Genomic DNA, 18,722 nt, shown 5'->3' on the forward strand with positions numbered 1-18,722 from the left:
TACCATGACAGGAGTTAAGATGTCTCCAAAATGTTTATGAATGTATTTATTTATTTATTTATTTTAATAAAGGAGAGATAAAAAGTGTGTTGGTTTTTTAAAACACAGTAAAATATATTAAATAAACCTCCTTATTTTATTGATGGTGGATTGGCAACGATGGATGATACTAATTAGAGATTCCATAAAAAAAATGGATCATTTCCAAAGAGGGTGGTGCGAGACAGAAGAGAAGCATCTCAACAATTTACAGATTAACCAGTTTTTATTTTCTCTTTACTGCTTTCAGCAGGACTAACAAATGTAAATATTTTATCCCATTTTATTGGCAAACCCTTTTAGTTCTTCAGTGTGTTAATGTAACATTTTAAAATTTACTCCAAAGGCCTTTTTTGTTTTGTTTTTTTCTATTCCAAAATGTGAAGTTCTAACCTTTCAAGATACGTTCATGAGTTTGTCCAGTTAGGGTGTGGCAGTTCATGCTCTAGCAAAGACCTCTCTCACCAGGGACAGCGTCAATTATTAAACTCATTTAATTTATTATGATTATTATTGAGGAGGAAAATCCTCTGGATTGTATTAACCTTTTCCTAAAAAGATCCATAGGCTACATGGAAATGAACTGAAACTGATAGTAAATATGGTACTTACAAGATTCTGAGAGCATCAATCAAAGGAGAAAAATTAAACAGAAATTAAACAAGAAACATGTCATTTTCATTAAACAATAAAACATTCTACAAATTCATTAGAAGAGGGAAAACAAGGACAGACAAGGCCCATTACTCAGTGAGGGAGGGGAAAACAATAACAGAAAATGTGGAAAGGGCAGAACTGCTAAATTACTTTTTTGTTTCAGTTTTCATCAAAAAGTTTAGTAACATTTGGATATCTAGCTTAATGAATGCTGGTGAAAATGAGGTAGAATCAGAGGCTAAAATAAGGAAAGAACAAGTTAAAAATTACTTAGACAAGTTAGATGTCTTCAAGTCCCCAGCGCCTGATGAAATATATCCTAGAGTACTCAAGGAGCTGAGATATCTGAGCCACTAGCAATTATCTTTGAAAAGTCATGGAAGATGGGAGAGATTCCAGACAACTGGAAAAGGGCAAATATAGTGCTAACCTACAAAAAGGGGAATAAGGACAACCTAGGTAATTACAGACCTATCAGATTTACTTCAGTACCTGGAAAGATAATGGAGCAAATAATTAAGCAATCAATTTGCAAACACCTAGATGGTAATAAGGTGATAAGTAACAGTCAGCCTGGATTTGTCAAAAAGAAATCGTTTCAAAGCAACCTGATAGCTTTCTCTGACAGGGTAACAAGCCTTGTAGATGGGGGGAAGCAGTAGATGTGGTATATCTTGACTTTAGTAAGGCTTTTGATACTGTCTTGCATGACCTTCTCATAAACAAACTAGGGAAACGCAACCTAGATCGAGCTACTATAAGGTGGATGCATAACTGATTGGAAAACTGTTCCCAGACAGTAGTTATAAGTGGTTCACAGTCAAGATGGAAGGGCATATTGAGTGGGGTCCCGTAAGGATCAGTCCTGGGTCTGGTTCTGTTTAATATCTTCATCAATTATTTAGATAATGGAATAGAGAGTACACTTATAAAGTATGTGGATGATACCAAGCTGGGAATGGTTACAAAGGCTTTGGAGGAAAGGATTAAGATTCAAAATGATCTGGACAAACAGGAGAAATGATCTGAAGTAAATAGAATGAAATTCAATAAGGAGAAATGCAAAGTACTCCACTTAGGAAGGAACAATTAGTTGCACACATACAAAGTGGGAAATGACTGCCTAGCAAGGAGTACTGCAGAAAGGGATCTGGGGGTCATAGTGGATCACAAGCTAAATATGAGTCAACAGTGTAACACTGTTGCAAAAAGAGCAAACATCATTCTGGGATGTATAATCAGGAATGTTGTAGGCAAGCCACAAGAAGGAATTCTTCCACTGTACTCTGCACTGATTAGGTCTCAGCTGGAGTATTGCGTCCAATTCTGGGCACCACATTTCAGGAAAGATGGGGACAAACTGGAGAAAGTCCAGAGAAGACCAAAAAAAAAAAAAAAATTAAAAGTCTAGAAAACAAGGCCTACAAGGGAAGATTGAAAAAACTGGGTTTACTTAGTCTGAAGAAGAGACAACCGAAGGTGGCTATGATAATAGTTTTCAAGTACATAAAAGGTTGTTACAAGGAGGAAGGAGAAAAATTGTTCTCTTTAACCTCTGAGGACAGGACAAGAAGCAATGGGCTTAAATTGCAGCAAGGGCGGTTTAGGTTGGACATTAGGAAAAACTTCCTAACTGTCAGGGTGGTTAAGCACTGGAATAAACTGCCTAGGGAGACTGTGGAATCTCTGTCATTGGAGATTTTTAAGAGCAGGTTAGATAAACACCTGTCAGGGATGGTCTAGATAATACTTATTCCTGCCTTAAGTGCAGGGGACTGGACTAGAAAACCTCATGACGTCCCTTCCAGTCCTACAATATTATCATTTTGTGTGTTGTTTTTGTACTTATGTGCACTATCTGTAGCACCTTCCACCTGGGGATCTCAAACTGCTTCACAAACAGTAATTAGGCCTCACAACACCCCCGTCAAATAGATGTAACAAAATGTGCTACTGCAGTTTGCCTTGATCTTGTTGGTTTGATTACATGTTGACATTTAATCCCTCCTGACCAGTTTCCTGCCAGGATACATCTGGTGAGTTGGTCTAAGTGCTGCTCTAGCGGTTGCAATAAAGTAGCTGAATAAGCAGGTCTATTAAGATGGGAGTGCTCAAAACATATCATTAGGGAAAAGACTGATTCCCTTGGAAGTCCTCTCTTGTGCTCTGGGAATAGGACTCGTTCAGTACCTCTGGACCAACAGCAACAGGAGTTCCCATAAATACATGTTGGTTGTTGATGTATTTAAAGGAAAATGTAGGAAGGGTGCGTTAGTGTTTTGGGTGCTAGCCTGGGAAAAGGGGGACTTGGGTTCAATTCTCTGCTATACTACAGAAATTTTGGGCAAGTCACTTAGTCTCTCTGGGCCAGATTTATAAAGGCAGATACATGCCTAGGGGGAACTCTAAAAATGCCTAAGCAGGTTAGTTGCTTAACTCCCAATTAAAGCCAGGCATGTAACTTACTTAGGGCCTCTTGAAAATCCCAAGAAGTGCCTATCTGCATCTGAAAATCTGTTGCCCATCTGTAAAATAAGGATCATAGATAGCACTGCCCTACCTCACATGGGTGCTATGAAGATAATAGACATATTACATATTATAAGGAACTCAAACACTATGCTAATGGGGGTCGTATACCCTTTAGATAGATACATACTTAGTTCAGAACCATCCTCGAGTTTTCTTGAGCTATGAAACACAGCATCTTCTGCCACTGCTCTGTTTAAGACACCTCTGTCTTAGCTGACAACCAGAGGCCTTGTCTACACTGGGGATTTCAGCCATGATGCAGCTGAACCAGTGCAACCCCTTTCTGTAAAAAGGATAAACTGCTATTTACTACCTTCCCTTGCTCCCCCAGATATCACAGTGGCAAAACTTGACACCATAGTTGGAAGCCTCTTGTCCAAGTCTGGAGAAGTGAGCTCCTAAATACTTTTCTTAAGGATGCTCTCAATCAGTGGCCTAATACCAAAGTGGAGGCTACTAATGGATGCCTCTCACTCATCCACAGCCATAATGATCTACTCACATGATTAAGGACTACTTGCATGAAATAAAGTCTTGTAAAACTGACTCAATAGCTTTGCCAGTCTGGACTCTGTGCTGTGGATGGGCTTTATCAGCATCTTTACTCCAAAGAGAAAGCCCAAAACTTCCACTTTGTTGGTAGAGATCTGCCATCGGTCTTTCCCATTTTCCCGCCACTGGCCCCATAATGGTACAAAATATCCTAATCTCACTGGGATCTAACAGAGGCTCTGAGGTCACTTAGGTGTGCCTAGTTTCATCATCGTGTGGATTAGCTCATCCTACCAGAGGTTACAGTAACAACTACGATCAATATAGTTACTCATAGGCTCAAACCCTTGCAGTTGTGGGTGCTCAGCACCTCTCTAGACATAGCACTAAAACTGGAAAACCGTGGCCTAGATTTTTAATGGTATTTAGGCATTGCTACATTCATGTGAAAATTAAAGTATCTTTGAAAGCATAAATGAGAACATGAACCTAGGATAAAAGATCCTAAGAAAACAGGTAGTCACTAGTTACTGTCTTAGCATGAAGACAATTATAACAGTTTCACCGCATGACAAAGCCCAGCTTGTCCTTTACAGCCTCCTGATATGCAGTCATGCTTGTTACTCTTGTGTTTTTGCTCACGGGCTAGACGAGTCCATTGGGACAGGAGGCAGAGAGGGCGGAACACGAACATGAACACGAACACACCCGAAGCATCATTGTTTCAACTTGTGTTGGACCAGTTTTGCAGCTCCCTTCAAGCTCTAAAGATAGCAGAGTCTTTTCATGTTGGTCTCAGACTTTGGGGAGTGAATGGCACAAACATACAGCGGACAGAGGCAAGGAAGGCACACCCACCCCACTGTGCAGTGCAGAAATGTGATGACCATCTCCGCTGCAGGCTTGTTAGTTTGTGGATTCAATAGCCTAAAGGATTCCGCTTCAGTAGCCCATGAATGGGAAGGGTTTGCTGCCAGTACCCCTGTGAAAATGAGGTATCTACAGATGCTTCAGCTACTCTAATAACTGAGAAGTGTTGCTGTGGTTTTCCATCCCACGATGGATACAGTGCGACTGATTCTGTAAAACAGGAGTAACTCCACCGACACCAGCGGACGTACTCTCCTGTAGACCAGTGCAAGTGAGCACAGAATCAGCCCCACAACCAGCCGAAAACGGAGCTGAAGAAGTAGACTGTAGAACAGCCCCTCAGTACAACACATAGCCATGCCTCATGGGCCTTGTAAGCCACGTCTGCTTAATATACTGACAACAGTGAGTTTTTAGTGCAGTCATCACTGCAGTGCTAGCTGAGCTGTAGCAGAGCGAGCTGCGTTTTCTTCTGCCTCAAGCATACTGCACAAAGCTGGTGTGATGAGTGTTTGGAGCCTGATGAGAATCTGAGATAGATTCCCTGTAAGTCCTACAGTTTCAGCCAATCCACAAGCAAGGGTCTAATGATGGGACATCAAGGCAGGTATATAGACGCCCACTGAAAGCAGCCCCTCCTGTCTGCTCAATGTTGCTATCTTGTCAGGGATACTCCCAGCTGCCTGGTACTTCTGACAGACTGCTCGCTCCTGCACCTGCTCCAGCTTGTGCCAGTCCCTGCCACAGTCACGGCAGGTCGCCTGGCTGTCTTGACAAGCAGAAATTTTCTGCTTATCCTCAGTGACGGTCAGGGCTGGCCTTAGCAAGTTTTTGCTAGACCTATAAAAAGTTTCCCAGACCCACCATGACAATGATTTTTTTTCCTGACTCCCTACCCTCCCAAACATCATTTTTGTCTCCAGGATCACACCACTCTGAGTCTTCATCTGAAAGAACAATACAATACAATTTCCTTTTCTATTTACAGCTTTATGGACAGAGGTTTTTCACGTTTTATAATACTGGTCCATGTCTGGTGACCAAGGCCAGGAAATAAAGATCAGTCTTTTACCAGCACTCCTGTGTATCACACTTGTACATCCTTACCTCCCCCATGTTCACCTTTTACCCTTCCTCCCTCCCACACACAATGCAATGATGGCAGCTCTGCCTCTTCCCACTCTGTGCTCACTACTGAGAGTTGAACTACTATTTGGAGAAGCAGGAATGGAGAAGTTTTATTGCCATCCCTGCTAGTGCTACCCCGACCCAAATTCAAAAGTTTATGAATCTGTGACTGAGCACAGCAGTCCTGTAGGACCACAAAGTCCTGCTCTGGCTATGGTCTATGAAGCAGAAAGATCATCACTTGACTTCCAGATCCTTGGTTGAGCTTCCAGAGTAGGCCATTAGAAAAATCATCTTATAAGAATCTATAAGAATGAAAAGAGCTTTTCCAAATGATGGCCAGAGCACGTTTGGTGGGAACACATCCAGTGTATTTGTTTGTGCCAGTGTTTTTCATGCTTTTCTTTTCTGCAAACAAGACCTCACTCACCAGAACACTTGTGAATTAAAAGGGTCATGAACACAGGTAATTAAAGCAAATCTACAGGTTTTATTTGCAAGAATATTCATGATTTGCTACATTTATCTCTCTCTTCTCCTGGCATACCTGTGAACATACATCAGTGGCATAGATTTAACTGCTCCCTTTTAAAGGACTACATTATAGCGGAACGTCTTGGCCAGACGACCATATCCCCTGGGCAGAGGGGAAATCTCACTGTAGGTTTTGATTGTAGAGAGTTCTCTGTTACTGACACTCAAAGACCATTTCCTGTTACAAGCATTGCATGCAGACAACAAATGAGTACATCTGAATACAGCTGAATGGCAGCACAGGAAATCGGGGGAGACATCAGCTAAACTCTCACTTCTCAGATCAGATAAAATCCTTAGGATGGTTACAATTGTTTTATTAGACTCTGTTTTGATTTTAAAGAGGATGGATAAAAATAACATGGTCTGAATTGTTCTGCTATTTATACACCTTAAAGTCAACAATGAGGTTACCTGCCTGTGAGCTGTGCTAAAATTGACAACGTACTTTGGCCATATTTGATCTTGTTATGTGTATGTGGGAAAGCAGCAAAGCAAGAGCTATACAAGAGGCCTCCAAGGAGACAGGGCTAAAAGAAAGATTGTATTCGAGATGAATGGGGAGATTTTTCAGATGCACAAATTCCACCTTGGTGCCTAAATTCCAGAAAAAAAACCAATGGTTGTTAAGCACTGAATTGCCATTAGTGCCTTTGAAAACACAATGGTCTCAATGCAGAGTAACCCCAGCAGTTATTCTTAGAGTCTAACTGAGAACAGAATCTGGTTTATAGACGCAAATTTAGTGGTCTCACGTTAAATAAATAAATAAATCACAGAATCGTAGAAATGTAGGGCTGGAAGGGATCTTGAGAAGTCATCAAGTCCAGCTCCCTGCACTGAGCAGGACCAAGTAAACTTAGACCATCCCTGACAGGTGTTTTTCCAACCTGTTCTTAAAAACCTCCAGTGTTCTGGGTGTCCCTAAGCCGCTGACTGCCAGAAGCTGGGATGACTGGGAAGGGATCACTTGATAATTGCCCTGTTCTGTTCATTTGCTCTGAAGCATCTGGCACCAGCTACTGTCAGAAGACAGGATACCGGGTTCGATGGACCATTGATCTGACCCAATATGGCCTTTCTTATGTTCTTTTCATATTTGAAGACTGTTATCAGGTCCCTGCTTAGTCTTCTTTTCTCAAGACTAAACATGCCTAGTTTTTTTAACCTTTCCTCAAAGGTCAGGTTTTCTAAAACTTTTATCATTTTTGTTACTCTGCTCTGGAGTCTCTCCAATTTGTCCACATCTTTTCTAAAGTGTAGCACGCAGAATGGACATGGCACTGGTGAGGCTTCAGCTGGAGGACTGAGTAGAGCAGGACAATTACATGCGTCTCTTACATGTGTCACTAATATCATTCTTGAGTGTAATAGTCTTTTTTGCAAATGCATCATACTTTTGACTCGTATACAATATGATCCACTGTATCCCAGATCCTTTTCATCAGTATTATTGCCTAGCCAGTTACTCCCCATTTTGTAGTTTTGCATTTGATTTTTTCTTCCTAAGTGAAGTACTTTGCACTTGCCTCTATTGAATTTCATCTTGTTGATTTCAGACCAATTCTTTAATTTGTCAAGGTCGTTTTGAATGAAGATCCACGCTCCACTTCCTGGGGTTTGCAAAGGAAATATGGAAGTACAAATGGTGGGTACAGTGGGCAAAAATCCCCTGAATCCAATGAAGTTTTTTCTACTAACTTCAATAGGGTCTTGAACCGAGTCTTTACAGGTGGTAAAATGGAACACTTCCGTGTTGTGCTCTAGATGCAAAAAGTTCATGACAGTCTTTAAAGCTTCACAGTCATCTATGAAACCCAATTCCTAAACCCATCTGTTAAAATAAAGTCCCTGCTTTACAAGCAACCATTTTATACTCAAATCATTGAAAAAAATACCCCAGTTATTAGGCTGGAGTTCTACATGGGGCTTTAGAGCTGTTATGCTGAGAGGTGCTGGGGACTGCATCAGTTACAAAGCTCTTTCAAACTGGGTGAACACACGTTTCAATTAACATAAATGTCCGGAGCCCCCCACCTAAGACAACAGGGGTTGTGAACCCACGCAGGAGTTTTGGACTGAGTGGTCAGAGGGTTTTGCTGAGTATTGTTTGGATAAGTGTGCGTATGGGGAGCAGGGGGAAAGACAGAACACAGAATGAGAGAGACTCAGGACCAGAGCCATAAAGCCAAGCAGCAGCATGTAAACACGGTGCAACCTGAAGAAGCCGAGAGAGAAGTCTGGGTCAGGAGTGCTAGGTGAATGAAGCTTGAGCCTGTGAGCTAAGAAAGTCCTCCTCTTGGTGTTGGTCCCTCTTGTGTTTGGAGAAGCAGGATTGTAAAGGGGAACTCACCTCCTGAGCACCTCTGAGTGTCTGGATATGGTACCCCTACAGTCTGACTTTGGTGGGTCTTCAGTGGCTTGAGCCTCCTGCCAAGTCACAAAGTCTGAATGAACCCCTTCTGGGGTATTAAAGAGCCCCATCAATAAAATGTCTGTTTGCCCTCAATAGAGTCTTTAGCCCAGGCTCTGGGACCTTCAAATTCAGCCCTTTGTTTGGGCTCCCAAATAAGCCTGTCCATTTTGGGGTTTATGCCACTTTACCTGTGGCCAGTAAGGGAACTATGCTGGGTTCCCGCCCAGGGACACTACACACAGCAGTCAATTACTGCCCACTTCAGTCCTCCTCTGCTACTTCCCTGGGCCTCCTCCTACCGGGCCCTTCATCTCCAGCCCTATCTCATGGCCAACACCTGCAGTTTCTTCTCCCTCTGCAACCCCAGCTGTGTAAATTCAGCCAGCCATAAACTCTATCTACTTGTCAGGCTCCTATAGTCAGAGAGGAACACCCTTTTTCATACCTCTGGTTCCAGCCAGCAACTGACTTGCTCAGGCTAGGCAGCATCTTTTAGCTGGGCCAGCAGGGCCCTGACTGGCTATTGCTAGCTCCTTTAACCCTTGGGGGACCAGGCCTCTGTATTGTCCAAAACAGCTGCTCTGGAGAGTCCTCTCTAGGCAAGCTTGGAGGAACCACCTTTGCTTCTCTTTTCCTCTCAGCTCGTTGCTTCTTGGAGTGGGGTGTAGTAGGACCAAGAGGTCACGAGCAGGAAGCGGCAAAGGTCAAATACACCCCGTCACAAGGATTTGGTACATTCCTTATAAATAAACACGACTTTCCCAAGGCCCTGAAGTCTGAGTAGCTGCTTGATCAAAAAGGGGGTAACGGAATATTCATGAAGCCCATAAAAGCACAACATCATCAATCCGGAAACACGTGGGAGTTTTCCCTGAATCTGGCTAATGTTTACCAGGAATATTGTACTGTAACAAAATCTGACCTGCGGTCATTCAAAAATAAATGAAAATTACCAGCAAAGCATTGTCCATTAGCTTCAGTGGGAAGATTCCTCCATTAAAAGAATAATTGGTGGGGAAAACTCATTTCCACTACAACAAAAAATAAGAAGTTCAGATAATGCAAATATAATTCAGAAGGAAGTATGAACTCTGTTCATTTGCTTAAAAATTACCCATTAACTACTGCACACTAATTATCCACCTTTTTTTGTTTTGTTTTTACAACAGAGATTCATTCATTTTTAAACAAAATAAATGCCCAGAAAATCATGCCACCCACTTCAATTATGATCAAAATAACCATCTCGGTTGATACGTTCCAGCAGCAACAGCAGCCCAGAGAAAATTTATTCTGAAGATAACTCATTACTGAGCACTTTGTCTTACCGTCCCTTAATAAACTAGTCATGTTTTTCACTTCATAAACAGGGAAAATATTGGGGGTTTTAATAGCGTAATTTGTATTACAAAGTCTTGTAAAGATGTTTTGATTTTATTTTTTTGTGGTTCATAAAGCTCTAGTTTTGGAGTATTCATGGATAAAAGAGCTTTGACGTCTTCATTTTTTCATTTCCAGATTGCTTACTCAAGAGCCAAGACTCACCCCTCTGATTCTGAATGGAGGTCTACATGAAATTTGAGAGGCTATACAAATAACCATACAATGATATTAAATAATGATAGATGTATGTATCTATACACATAGAAATAAAAGCAATGCTACACTTCTGTTAGAAATAATCAAACAGGTTGTCCTGGGGGTGGACTGGGGAGACAGAACCCTTTATTGCCTGCTCGTTCCACCTCGACGCCGTGAGTGAGCAACGAGGGGGTTACTTTACAATTCTTTTATTTATAACAGTCTGTAAATGTATACATTTTAAGCAACTCCCTATAGACCCTTATTTGGTTACATTGACACCTATAAAATGAATATTAACAACTACATAATGAATATAATTATACCTGCCGCTGTTTGTTGTTTACAGGATTACTATACAAAGATCAGGCACATCACCTTACTTTACCTTACTTACTAACATTCTTTAAAATATACTGTATGCAAGGGAAGGAAAAAAGATAATGCTGTATTCCCACCAAAGACCTTGAACAGAAGGGAGAATAGTTATTTGTTAGTCTCATTCCTTGCGCAAATGGCTAGGAAGGGATGGAAAGAAGAGAAATAACAGAGTCTAGCTAAAATTCACACCAAGTAACAGAAACAAGGTTTTGCCTGTACCATGACTCCATTCCTTGTAGCTTAGGACTGATTACTTGTCCAGCTTTTAACTCTTTACTCTCCTACAACTTCCAGAAGGGCCTCATCTTGCTCTCAGTGAAGACAATCTCAAAACTCCCATGGACTTCAATGAGAGCAGGACTGAGCCCAAAGGCAGACTGCTGGGTGGCTGAAGATGCCAAGGGTCTGATACTCTTTCAATGGGAAATTTCAGGATTCTTGTCATCCAGAGGGAGGTGTCCTCAGGCCAAACTTTTAAAAACTGGCCTCCATGTTTGGGGGTCTCGATTTTGGGATGTCCAACCTGAGACATCGAGAATGTGATTTTCAGCGCTGTGGAGCACCCACAGCTCTGCCTGAAGTTGGTGGGAGCTGCACTGCCTCGCTGCCTCTGAAGTCAGGCCACAGATATTTCAACGGGGGAGCTCAAAAATGGAGATATGAGCTGGAAATCAACAGGAGCTGACAGCAGTCAGCACCTCATGGGTGATTCTTGACAACTCAAGGGAGTTATTTGCCCAGGGTCAAGCAAAGAGTCAGTTGCAGAGCCAGCAATGGAAGTCAGGAGTCCTGACCCCCACAGCCTTGTTATAACCATATCAGGGACCAGAGGTTTCAAACCCCAGTCCCCAGGGCTCTTAGGAGCCAGCACGTTCTGACTCAGCACCCACTAATGTGTTAACAGTTGCCAGAACTCGAAGCTCAACTTTTGCAGAGGACTCCAGTCTTGGGCTCTGAGGATCCTGATTGGTTCCCTGCTTCTATTTAAACCAAGCAGAGGAACAGGAAGTTGTCTGTGCTTAGGACAGTCTTCCTTGTGCTACCTGCTCCTGCTGCTTGACTCTGACCTCCTGCTATCCTGACCCTACCCACCTTTTGACCCTGGGCCCCTGACCTGTCTCAGCGTCTGATCTCCTGGTAACCTGCCTCCTGACACGACTCTGCCCTCTGCCCTGTTTCTGGTGTCCTGGCATCCAGGCCCAGACTGCCTCCTGGTGCCCGACTCCTGCTCTGACCACTAGGTCAGACTGCCCACATCCTGACTGTGACAAAACACTAACTGCAGCCTCCTGAGATGAAAATTCTGGGCTGAATCCCCTGAAGACAGCTTCTGCCTAACTTCCATTGGTCAAACCAACCTCCCCATCCTCAATTTACACCATCCAAAATTTTGGCAAAGTTGGGATGTTGAGATTTGCCTCTCACAGTCCTTTATTAGAAGTCAAAATAGGATCAGAGAAAATGGTTTTATCATTTGATATGCAAATGTGTCCCAGGTTTCCTTTCCCAAGAGGATTCCTTTTCCTTGATTTCATCCTGCTCAGAATGCAATCATCGGAATGCCCATAGTCTCACTGAGCACTGAAACCCTGCTAAAGGGCATTGTTTGGGTAAGGTGATTTCCAAAACAACAAGAGAGATTTGCAAATGTAAGAGGTGAGGCCTGAATCTGACCTCAGTTTTACACCTGGGTAACATAATTAACTTCAGTGGTATTGCTCCTGATGTACATGGGCACAAATGAAGGTAGAATTCTGCCCCTGGTGCCTAGCTGAGGATGCTGATTTGCAAATTGTCACTCAGGTAAGTTGGTAAGAGGCATACCAACTGGTACCAGTTCTTTTCCAGGGCTAAAACAGGTGTTTCACCCTTAATAGGTGCTCATCTGTCTCACCCAACTCTAATTAAGCATCTGTTCTCCACAAGCCTAACAAGTTCTTTTGCTGATAATCCCAAACAGCTTGGCAGCATTATTTATAACACAGCTAACACAGTGAGTTCCCGCTCTGATTTGAGTCCCTTCATTGTTAGAATAAGATCTAACTTTATCATTATTATAAAAGACACAAAATATAACCCAATTTTACTCCGTATACATGGAAGTCCCTACGATTTGAATTCATACAGCTTTATTCAGAAAAAGACTTAACGAGACAGGTTGTCACTGGGCATCATAGGACTTGGGGTGATATTTAGGATAACAGTTTATAGACATGGAGCAAATCCTATTATGATGCCAAATGGCCATCAGGCTATCATGGTGGCAGGTATACTGCACGTCTGAACAGGAATGCCAGCCATGAGCCTGGTCATCTGAGATAAATTGTATATCACACTCCGTCTGCCCTGTGTTAGACAGGGAATTGAAAGGCTTTCATGTACATCAGCAGTTGGCAGTTACAGAGCACAGATAGCATCTGTCTCTTCCTCCGCACTATCCCCCCACTTGCATGTGCCCTGTGCTCATAAGGGAATCTGCTCGTAAAGGATAAGGAATTGCATGCACCCGAGAGTCCCAGAATGCCATAACAGGAGACAAAACAAGGTACACCAGCCATGACAGCAATAGGGGTGTTAGCTAAAGCTTTCTCCGTGTGTGTCTGGCCCTACGCGAGAGCCCTCTGTTTCCAAGTCAAGCAATACTAGTGAATTCTTAATAAGACACAGATATTGCTTCACAAAGGGGCTGATGCAAAGTCCATTGGTCTTTGGGCTAGGCCCAAAGGCTATTAGATAAATAGAAATGGGAGATGAGGAGGACTGAGGTCATCAATGCCTGAGGCATCTTCCAGTCATAGGAAATCAATTGTGTGAGGAACATGCTTCAACAAATGACTCCTGCTGACATTCCTAGAGGTGGTGAATGGTTTAAATCTGAGTGTGCATTCAGATACCAAGAATGGCCTCAGACACCACTGAGTAGGGCCCAGTGTTTAGCTTAAATAGACCCCATATATATTTATATAAGTCAGATCCAATGCCCACTGAAGTCAACTGGAATCTTTCCACTGACGTCAGTAGGTGTTGAGCTGGGCCCTAAGGAACAACCATCTTGGTTAAGTGTCATAACCCATTTATAGCCCGAGTTACCATTATTATCCAGCTGCTGGCATGCAGCAGTTCAAACAAAAACTATCTCCAGGATCCTTCATCAGCCTCCAATACAGCAACAAATTTAGCGGAGAAAAGATCCCTCTCCCCCTTGCTTTCTCTCTTCCTTTGTTTATTTCTTTTATCTCAGCAGCGCTCCGAAGTCTATTAGCTCTACTGCTAACAGCAATACCCCCTGCTAGTATCTATCAGCATGGACCTGTAGGTTTCCATTCTCCTTGCTTCCAGAGCAGCAGCAACCCACTCCTTGTAAGGCTTTTCAAGATCAGTTACTGAAGGTGCAATTCTCGAAGCACCCCAGGCTGGTGCAGTGCACTGGGAACAGATCCACAGCCGGTGAGATGTATTAGTGTCACAGAAGTTGCTAGCAAGCTGAGAGGCCACACCCATCTGACCCCCACTGGTGTACAGGAAGATTGAAGAAATACCTAAAAATGTGCTGATCAAGATACACTTTTCTTGCAAAAAATCCCTGGAGAGTTCATAGCTAGCAGTGATATATAAAAATGCTGGAAAGCTTACAAAGCAAGGGAAACTTTATAAGCACCTAAAAATACACAAAAGTAGTAACTAAATTAACTTGTCTTGCAGCTGCTAAAGACAATGCCAACTTCTTATGATAATGACAACTTCCACGAGTCACCAGGAGCCACAACACAATTCTTTCTTTCCTTTTCTTTTTTTAGTGGTTATTAATCCAGCTATTGCAATGGAAACAGTCGTAATAGCACTCTAGTCTTTTGAAACTTCTAGAACTAATTTTCACCTCATCGCAGGTCCAAGTATGATGAGCTCTACAAAGAGATACAGAGACAAGCCAGAGTGATAAAACAAAACAAAAACACCAGACACTAATTAAAAGATTGAGATTTAGAATATCAGGATAAAACAACAAGAGTCCTGTAGCACTTCAAAGACTAACAAATTTAATTTCTGCAGGCATAAACTTTCGTGGGCTGAAACTCACTTCGTCAGATGCAAGAAGGAGAAATCAAATGGCAGGTATATATATACATCCAAGTTTAAGGAAGGACAATGGGGAAGTAGTTGAGGTCTATTCACACCATTGATTAGGAGGTGAGAATGTGTGAAATGTGAATGTTACAGCCCACGAAAGCTTATGCCTGCAGAAATTAAATGTGTTAGTCTTTAAAGTGCTACAGAACTCTCGTTGTTTTTGCTGTATACAGACTAACACGACTACCCCTCTGGAACTTTTCACCATGAATATCAGGTTAGTTTCTACAAATAAATAAATAAAATGGGAGACAGAATGTCCAGCAGTCAGAGCAGAGGATTGGAAATCAGGACTTCTGGGTTCTATTCCTGCCTGTACCAGTGACCCGCAGTGACTTTGGAAAATTAATTTAGTGCATGATTTTTCTGTCCGTTACACTGGTAAAAATCAGTAGCAATTCCCATAGTTATCATAGAGTGCCACTGGTATAAGAACAACATGAGAGAGCAAAGTTATGTTCTTAACTTCTATGCCTCAGTTTGACCATTCATAAACTGGATATAACACTTAGCACATCAGAGAGGCGTTGGGACAATAATATTCATTTATTGAAATCATTGGACCTCAATTTGAGATCACTAGATGAAACATTCTCAATAAGCATTCTGATCATCATTCTCTCAATTAAATCAAACAGCTTTATGACAAAATCTACAGCTGTTGTGATCTAAGGGGTGAAAAGTGGGCAGCATAATTATCTGTTCTGAGTTCACTGTGAAGAAGCAATGAGCTGACAGAGCAGACAAATGATTGCCTAGTTTCAGAGGGGCTGAACAGCGCTTCACTACTAATCAAATTGTCCCAATCCACCCCAAACCTAACTGAGTCCCCAGCCAAATTACTGCAAGCAACCACATGCTTGCCTGCTGTTGAGAAAAAAGGAAGACAGATAATTAGAGATGGGCTTCATCCAGTTTTCTGGGTCGGAACACTCCTATATTTTTGGGATAGGATGGACAGAATGAAATCTGGATCCAAATGTTGTGTCTTGGGCTCACCTTTACAAATGATTAGCTCAATGTGAAAAGAACATTTTAAATGTATTTGGCATCTTATTAGTGGCAGTGGCTTTATCTCCCCCCCCAATCCAGCTTTGAGACAAGAAAAGCGAGGCCCTTTATACTCCTCACATGCGGTCTATGAAGATGGAAGCAAAAAGATCGATAAGGTATAGCCCCATCACCCTGGGAACATGCTCTTTTCTTAGGGAAATGATTGTTCATGTCCCAGGCTGGGTACAAGTTATTACTGGGCACATATAGACTTCTGGGCTTGCCTATACACATGCACTGTTATTAGTACTTAATGCATAGCTTGCCAATCGTAAAGCTTTTTTGCTCCCTTATCTTCTTATCCCATTATTTACCTTACACCTCTCAGGAATGGTCTAGTTATTACCTAGTCCTGCCTTGAGAGCAGGGGACTGGACTAGATGACCTACTGAGGTCCCTTCCCATCCTACACTTCTGTGATTCCCCTTCCCCACGTAGCGACATCATCTGCTGGTCTCATACACTGCCTCAGCAATTTTACCTCTCTGAGCTTTTGGAGGTTTAAGGCCAAACCGGACGGGGCTTCTGCACAAATGCACAAGAGGAAGAAGGACACAAGGAGCCTTCTCACTTCTTGCAACCCCACACAGGTCCTAACCACAAAGGCAGCTCCTGTGGTTTCTTGACTGCTGGATCCCACGGGTACCCTTCTGAGATGTAAGGAAGGATGCAGGGCAATGCTCCACTCCCATCACCCAGCAGGATCACTGGCTGGGGAAGGCGGTGGTCATTACTTAACCTGTGGTGCAGAACTGAGGTGGGCATTCACCCTTTCAGAGTCGCACTTCACTGCAGGACTGCCTACTCAGCACTGTGGTTTAACAGCACAGCCTGACTCTTGGGGGTCCCTGCACATTGAGAAAATGATCTCTCTCTCCTCACGTCTATTTCAAAACTTGGTTTCCTCAGTCCCTATCTCTGCCCATTCCTGTTGTTGTTTCTGTTAAAGAGCCAAAAGCATTATCTTACCAAGAGACACCGGGCTGACAAATCACCACCCATTGGCAAGAAGGGAAGAAGATCAGAAAATCATTCTCTGAAGAGCTAAAGTCCTAATCTGTTTTAAGCTGTTTTTAAGGCCCTCCCAAGGGAGCATCCTATTGTCAAGGACATGCAGATGAGGGAGAGTCATGGAGCACTCGACTCAGCATGTGTTTCAATACCATGAAAGAGGGTCTCACAAAGTAAAGCTCAAGATTCAATTAGACTTCACTCTCCATTATTTAAGTTTATTGCTTCTGTGCTCATTAGAAGCTGGTGTGAAACGGCTGCAGTAGGATGACGCATCAGGCGATTAAAGACACCAGAAGGCTGTGTGAAGAATCCTGATATCCCTAGGCACCATCAGGCTTGAGAACCAAAACCTTTTCCTTCTGTTTCCAAGAGCAGCCAGCGCAGCAGTGTGTCTCAAAGAGGTAACACAGTCCTTTGGATTTGCAGCATCATAGAAAGTATGATGAGTGGGTTCATTTTCCAAACACACCTCTCTCATATTTCGACAGCAATTTCCATTCCAAAAGGACCCAAAGCACTTTAAAAGACATAGAGGCCTTGGGCCTTAAAACTCCACCTCTCATACAAAGGATATCTGGGCCTACACTTTATGAATTCCATTGAGTAATTGAGAATTCCTGTATAAAATATCGCTTCCTTTTTGCAGGATGAGTGGAACTGGAAGGCCCCAGGAGTGTACATACACAGGAATCTGCTCAGCTGCCACTGAAATGCAGCTATCACTGGGGTGGAACATTTTAACAGGACCCAACCCCACCATAGGATAGGAAAGAACAAGGTCAGATCAGGTTGAAAAATATTAGGGCGGCATTTGAGGTAAGCAAAGTATAAAATTAGTTTGGACAGGATCCTGGGGCTAACATCCTGGGGCTATTGTAAAAATGCCATAGATTTTGGTCAGTTTTACACCTTTTCTGGAAGATGATATTTCCTTCAGCATGGTGACCCACTCCCAACATTACACTGGAGCATCAATTCTGTACTGACCCAGAAGGCAGGGTGCCATTATGGTGACTTACCAGAACCACAGAGGACCATGTCCAAACCTGCGTAGCTTGTGACTCTGTCAAGCCTGTGGTTCAAGGTGGAGTGACTGGATGACACGGATGATGCATGAATGTTCTGCTCTCTTCCCAGTCATTCAGAGTCTACATAGATGCTAGCAACTGCCCTGTCTAGTAGCTAATTAAACTGCTCTTTACAAAGAGATCCACTTCTAATTTCAGACAAGAATGTTTGTGTACAATTTGGGCAGTGATGGTTACAGTTTGCTAGGAGGGGATGGAGTGATGCTGGGAAATCTACCCCTTACACCTTCAATTTGAACTCTACCATTACTATGAGAAATTCACCCTGGCCCCACTCCTAAGACAATCTTATTTAGGGCTTGTCTATATGGAGAGTTAGTACATGGCAAGCTCTCTGTGTGTGTGTGTGCGCGCGCGCGAATCTACAGTGCTGCACACTCACTGGCTGCATGGACCTGCACTTAGTTCTATAGTGCACTTTATCTGGAGCAAGGTGCACTAATTCTCCGTGCAGACAAGTTGTTAATTCTGTAGCTCCTGTTTCCTTTTCTTGGCTTGTTGGAGGTAGCCAAATGAAGAATTAAGCTACAGCCTGATTCTGGGCTCAGCAACAAGCATGAAATATCAGTTTACTGACCTAAGTGAGCATCAGTTTTTAATCCCCCTTCCTCCTAGAGCCACAGGTTGAAAGCCCAGCAGAGTCTTGTCCCTTTATCTTTCTTTTCCAGACAAATCAAATATAGGATATACAGGTAAATATGTGGGTTTCTTTTGGTTAAATCTTAAAACCCAAGGTTCTGTTTCTTTCACATGATGGCACTTTGCATAAGAGTGGTGTTTTGTACTGGAGTCCTTAGCCAGAATTGGCT

The 18,722-nt window shown here is 42.7% G+C and overlaps 1 protein-coding gene across 11 annotated transcripts in view; it reads right to left on the minus strand.

The window, feature by feature from the left end:
• Positions 1 to 18,722, minus strand: part of TNRC6C (trinucleotide repeat containing adaptor 6C) — a 555,652-nt gene that overhangs the window by 276,376 nt on the left and 260,554 nt on the right. The window contains exons 3-4 of one of the 11 annotated variants that reach the window (XM_067547648.1): positions 9,622 to 9,699; positions 8,606 to 8,682 (exon numbers count right to left, since the gene is read on the minus strand). The exons of the other annotated variants lie outside the window; for them this stretch is intronic. Coding sequence (XP_067403749.1) covers positions 8,606 to 8,682; positions 9,622 to 9,639 — 95 coding nt within the window. The 5' untranslated portion in view covers positions 9,640 to 9,699. The remainder of the gene's footprint in view (positions 1 to 8,605; positions 8,683 to 9,621; positions 9,700 to 18,722) is intronic. 11 annotated transcript variants of the gene reach the window in all.

This window comes from Emydura macquarii, unplaced genomic scaffold (genome assembly GCF_026122565.2).
Source record: "Emydura macquarii macquarii isolate MOO-44397 ecotype Brisbane River unplaced genomic scaffold, CSIRO-AGI_Emac_v2 contig_1230, whole genome shotgun sequence".
Classification (NCBI taxonomy): Eukaryota; Metazoa; Chordata; order Testudines; family Chelidae; genus Emydura; species Emydura macquarii.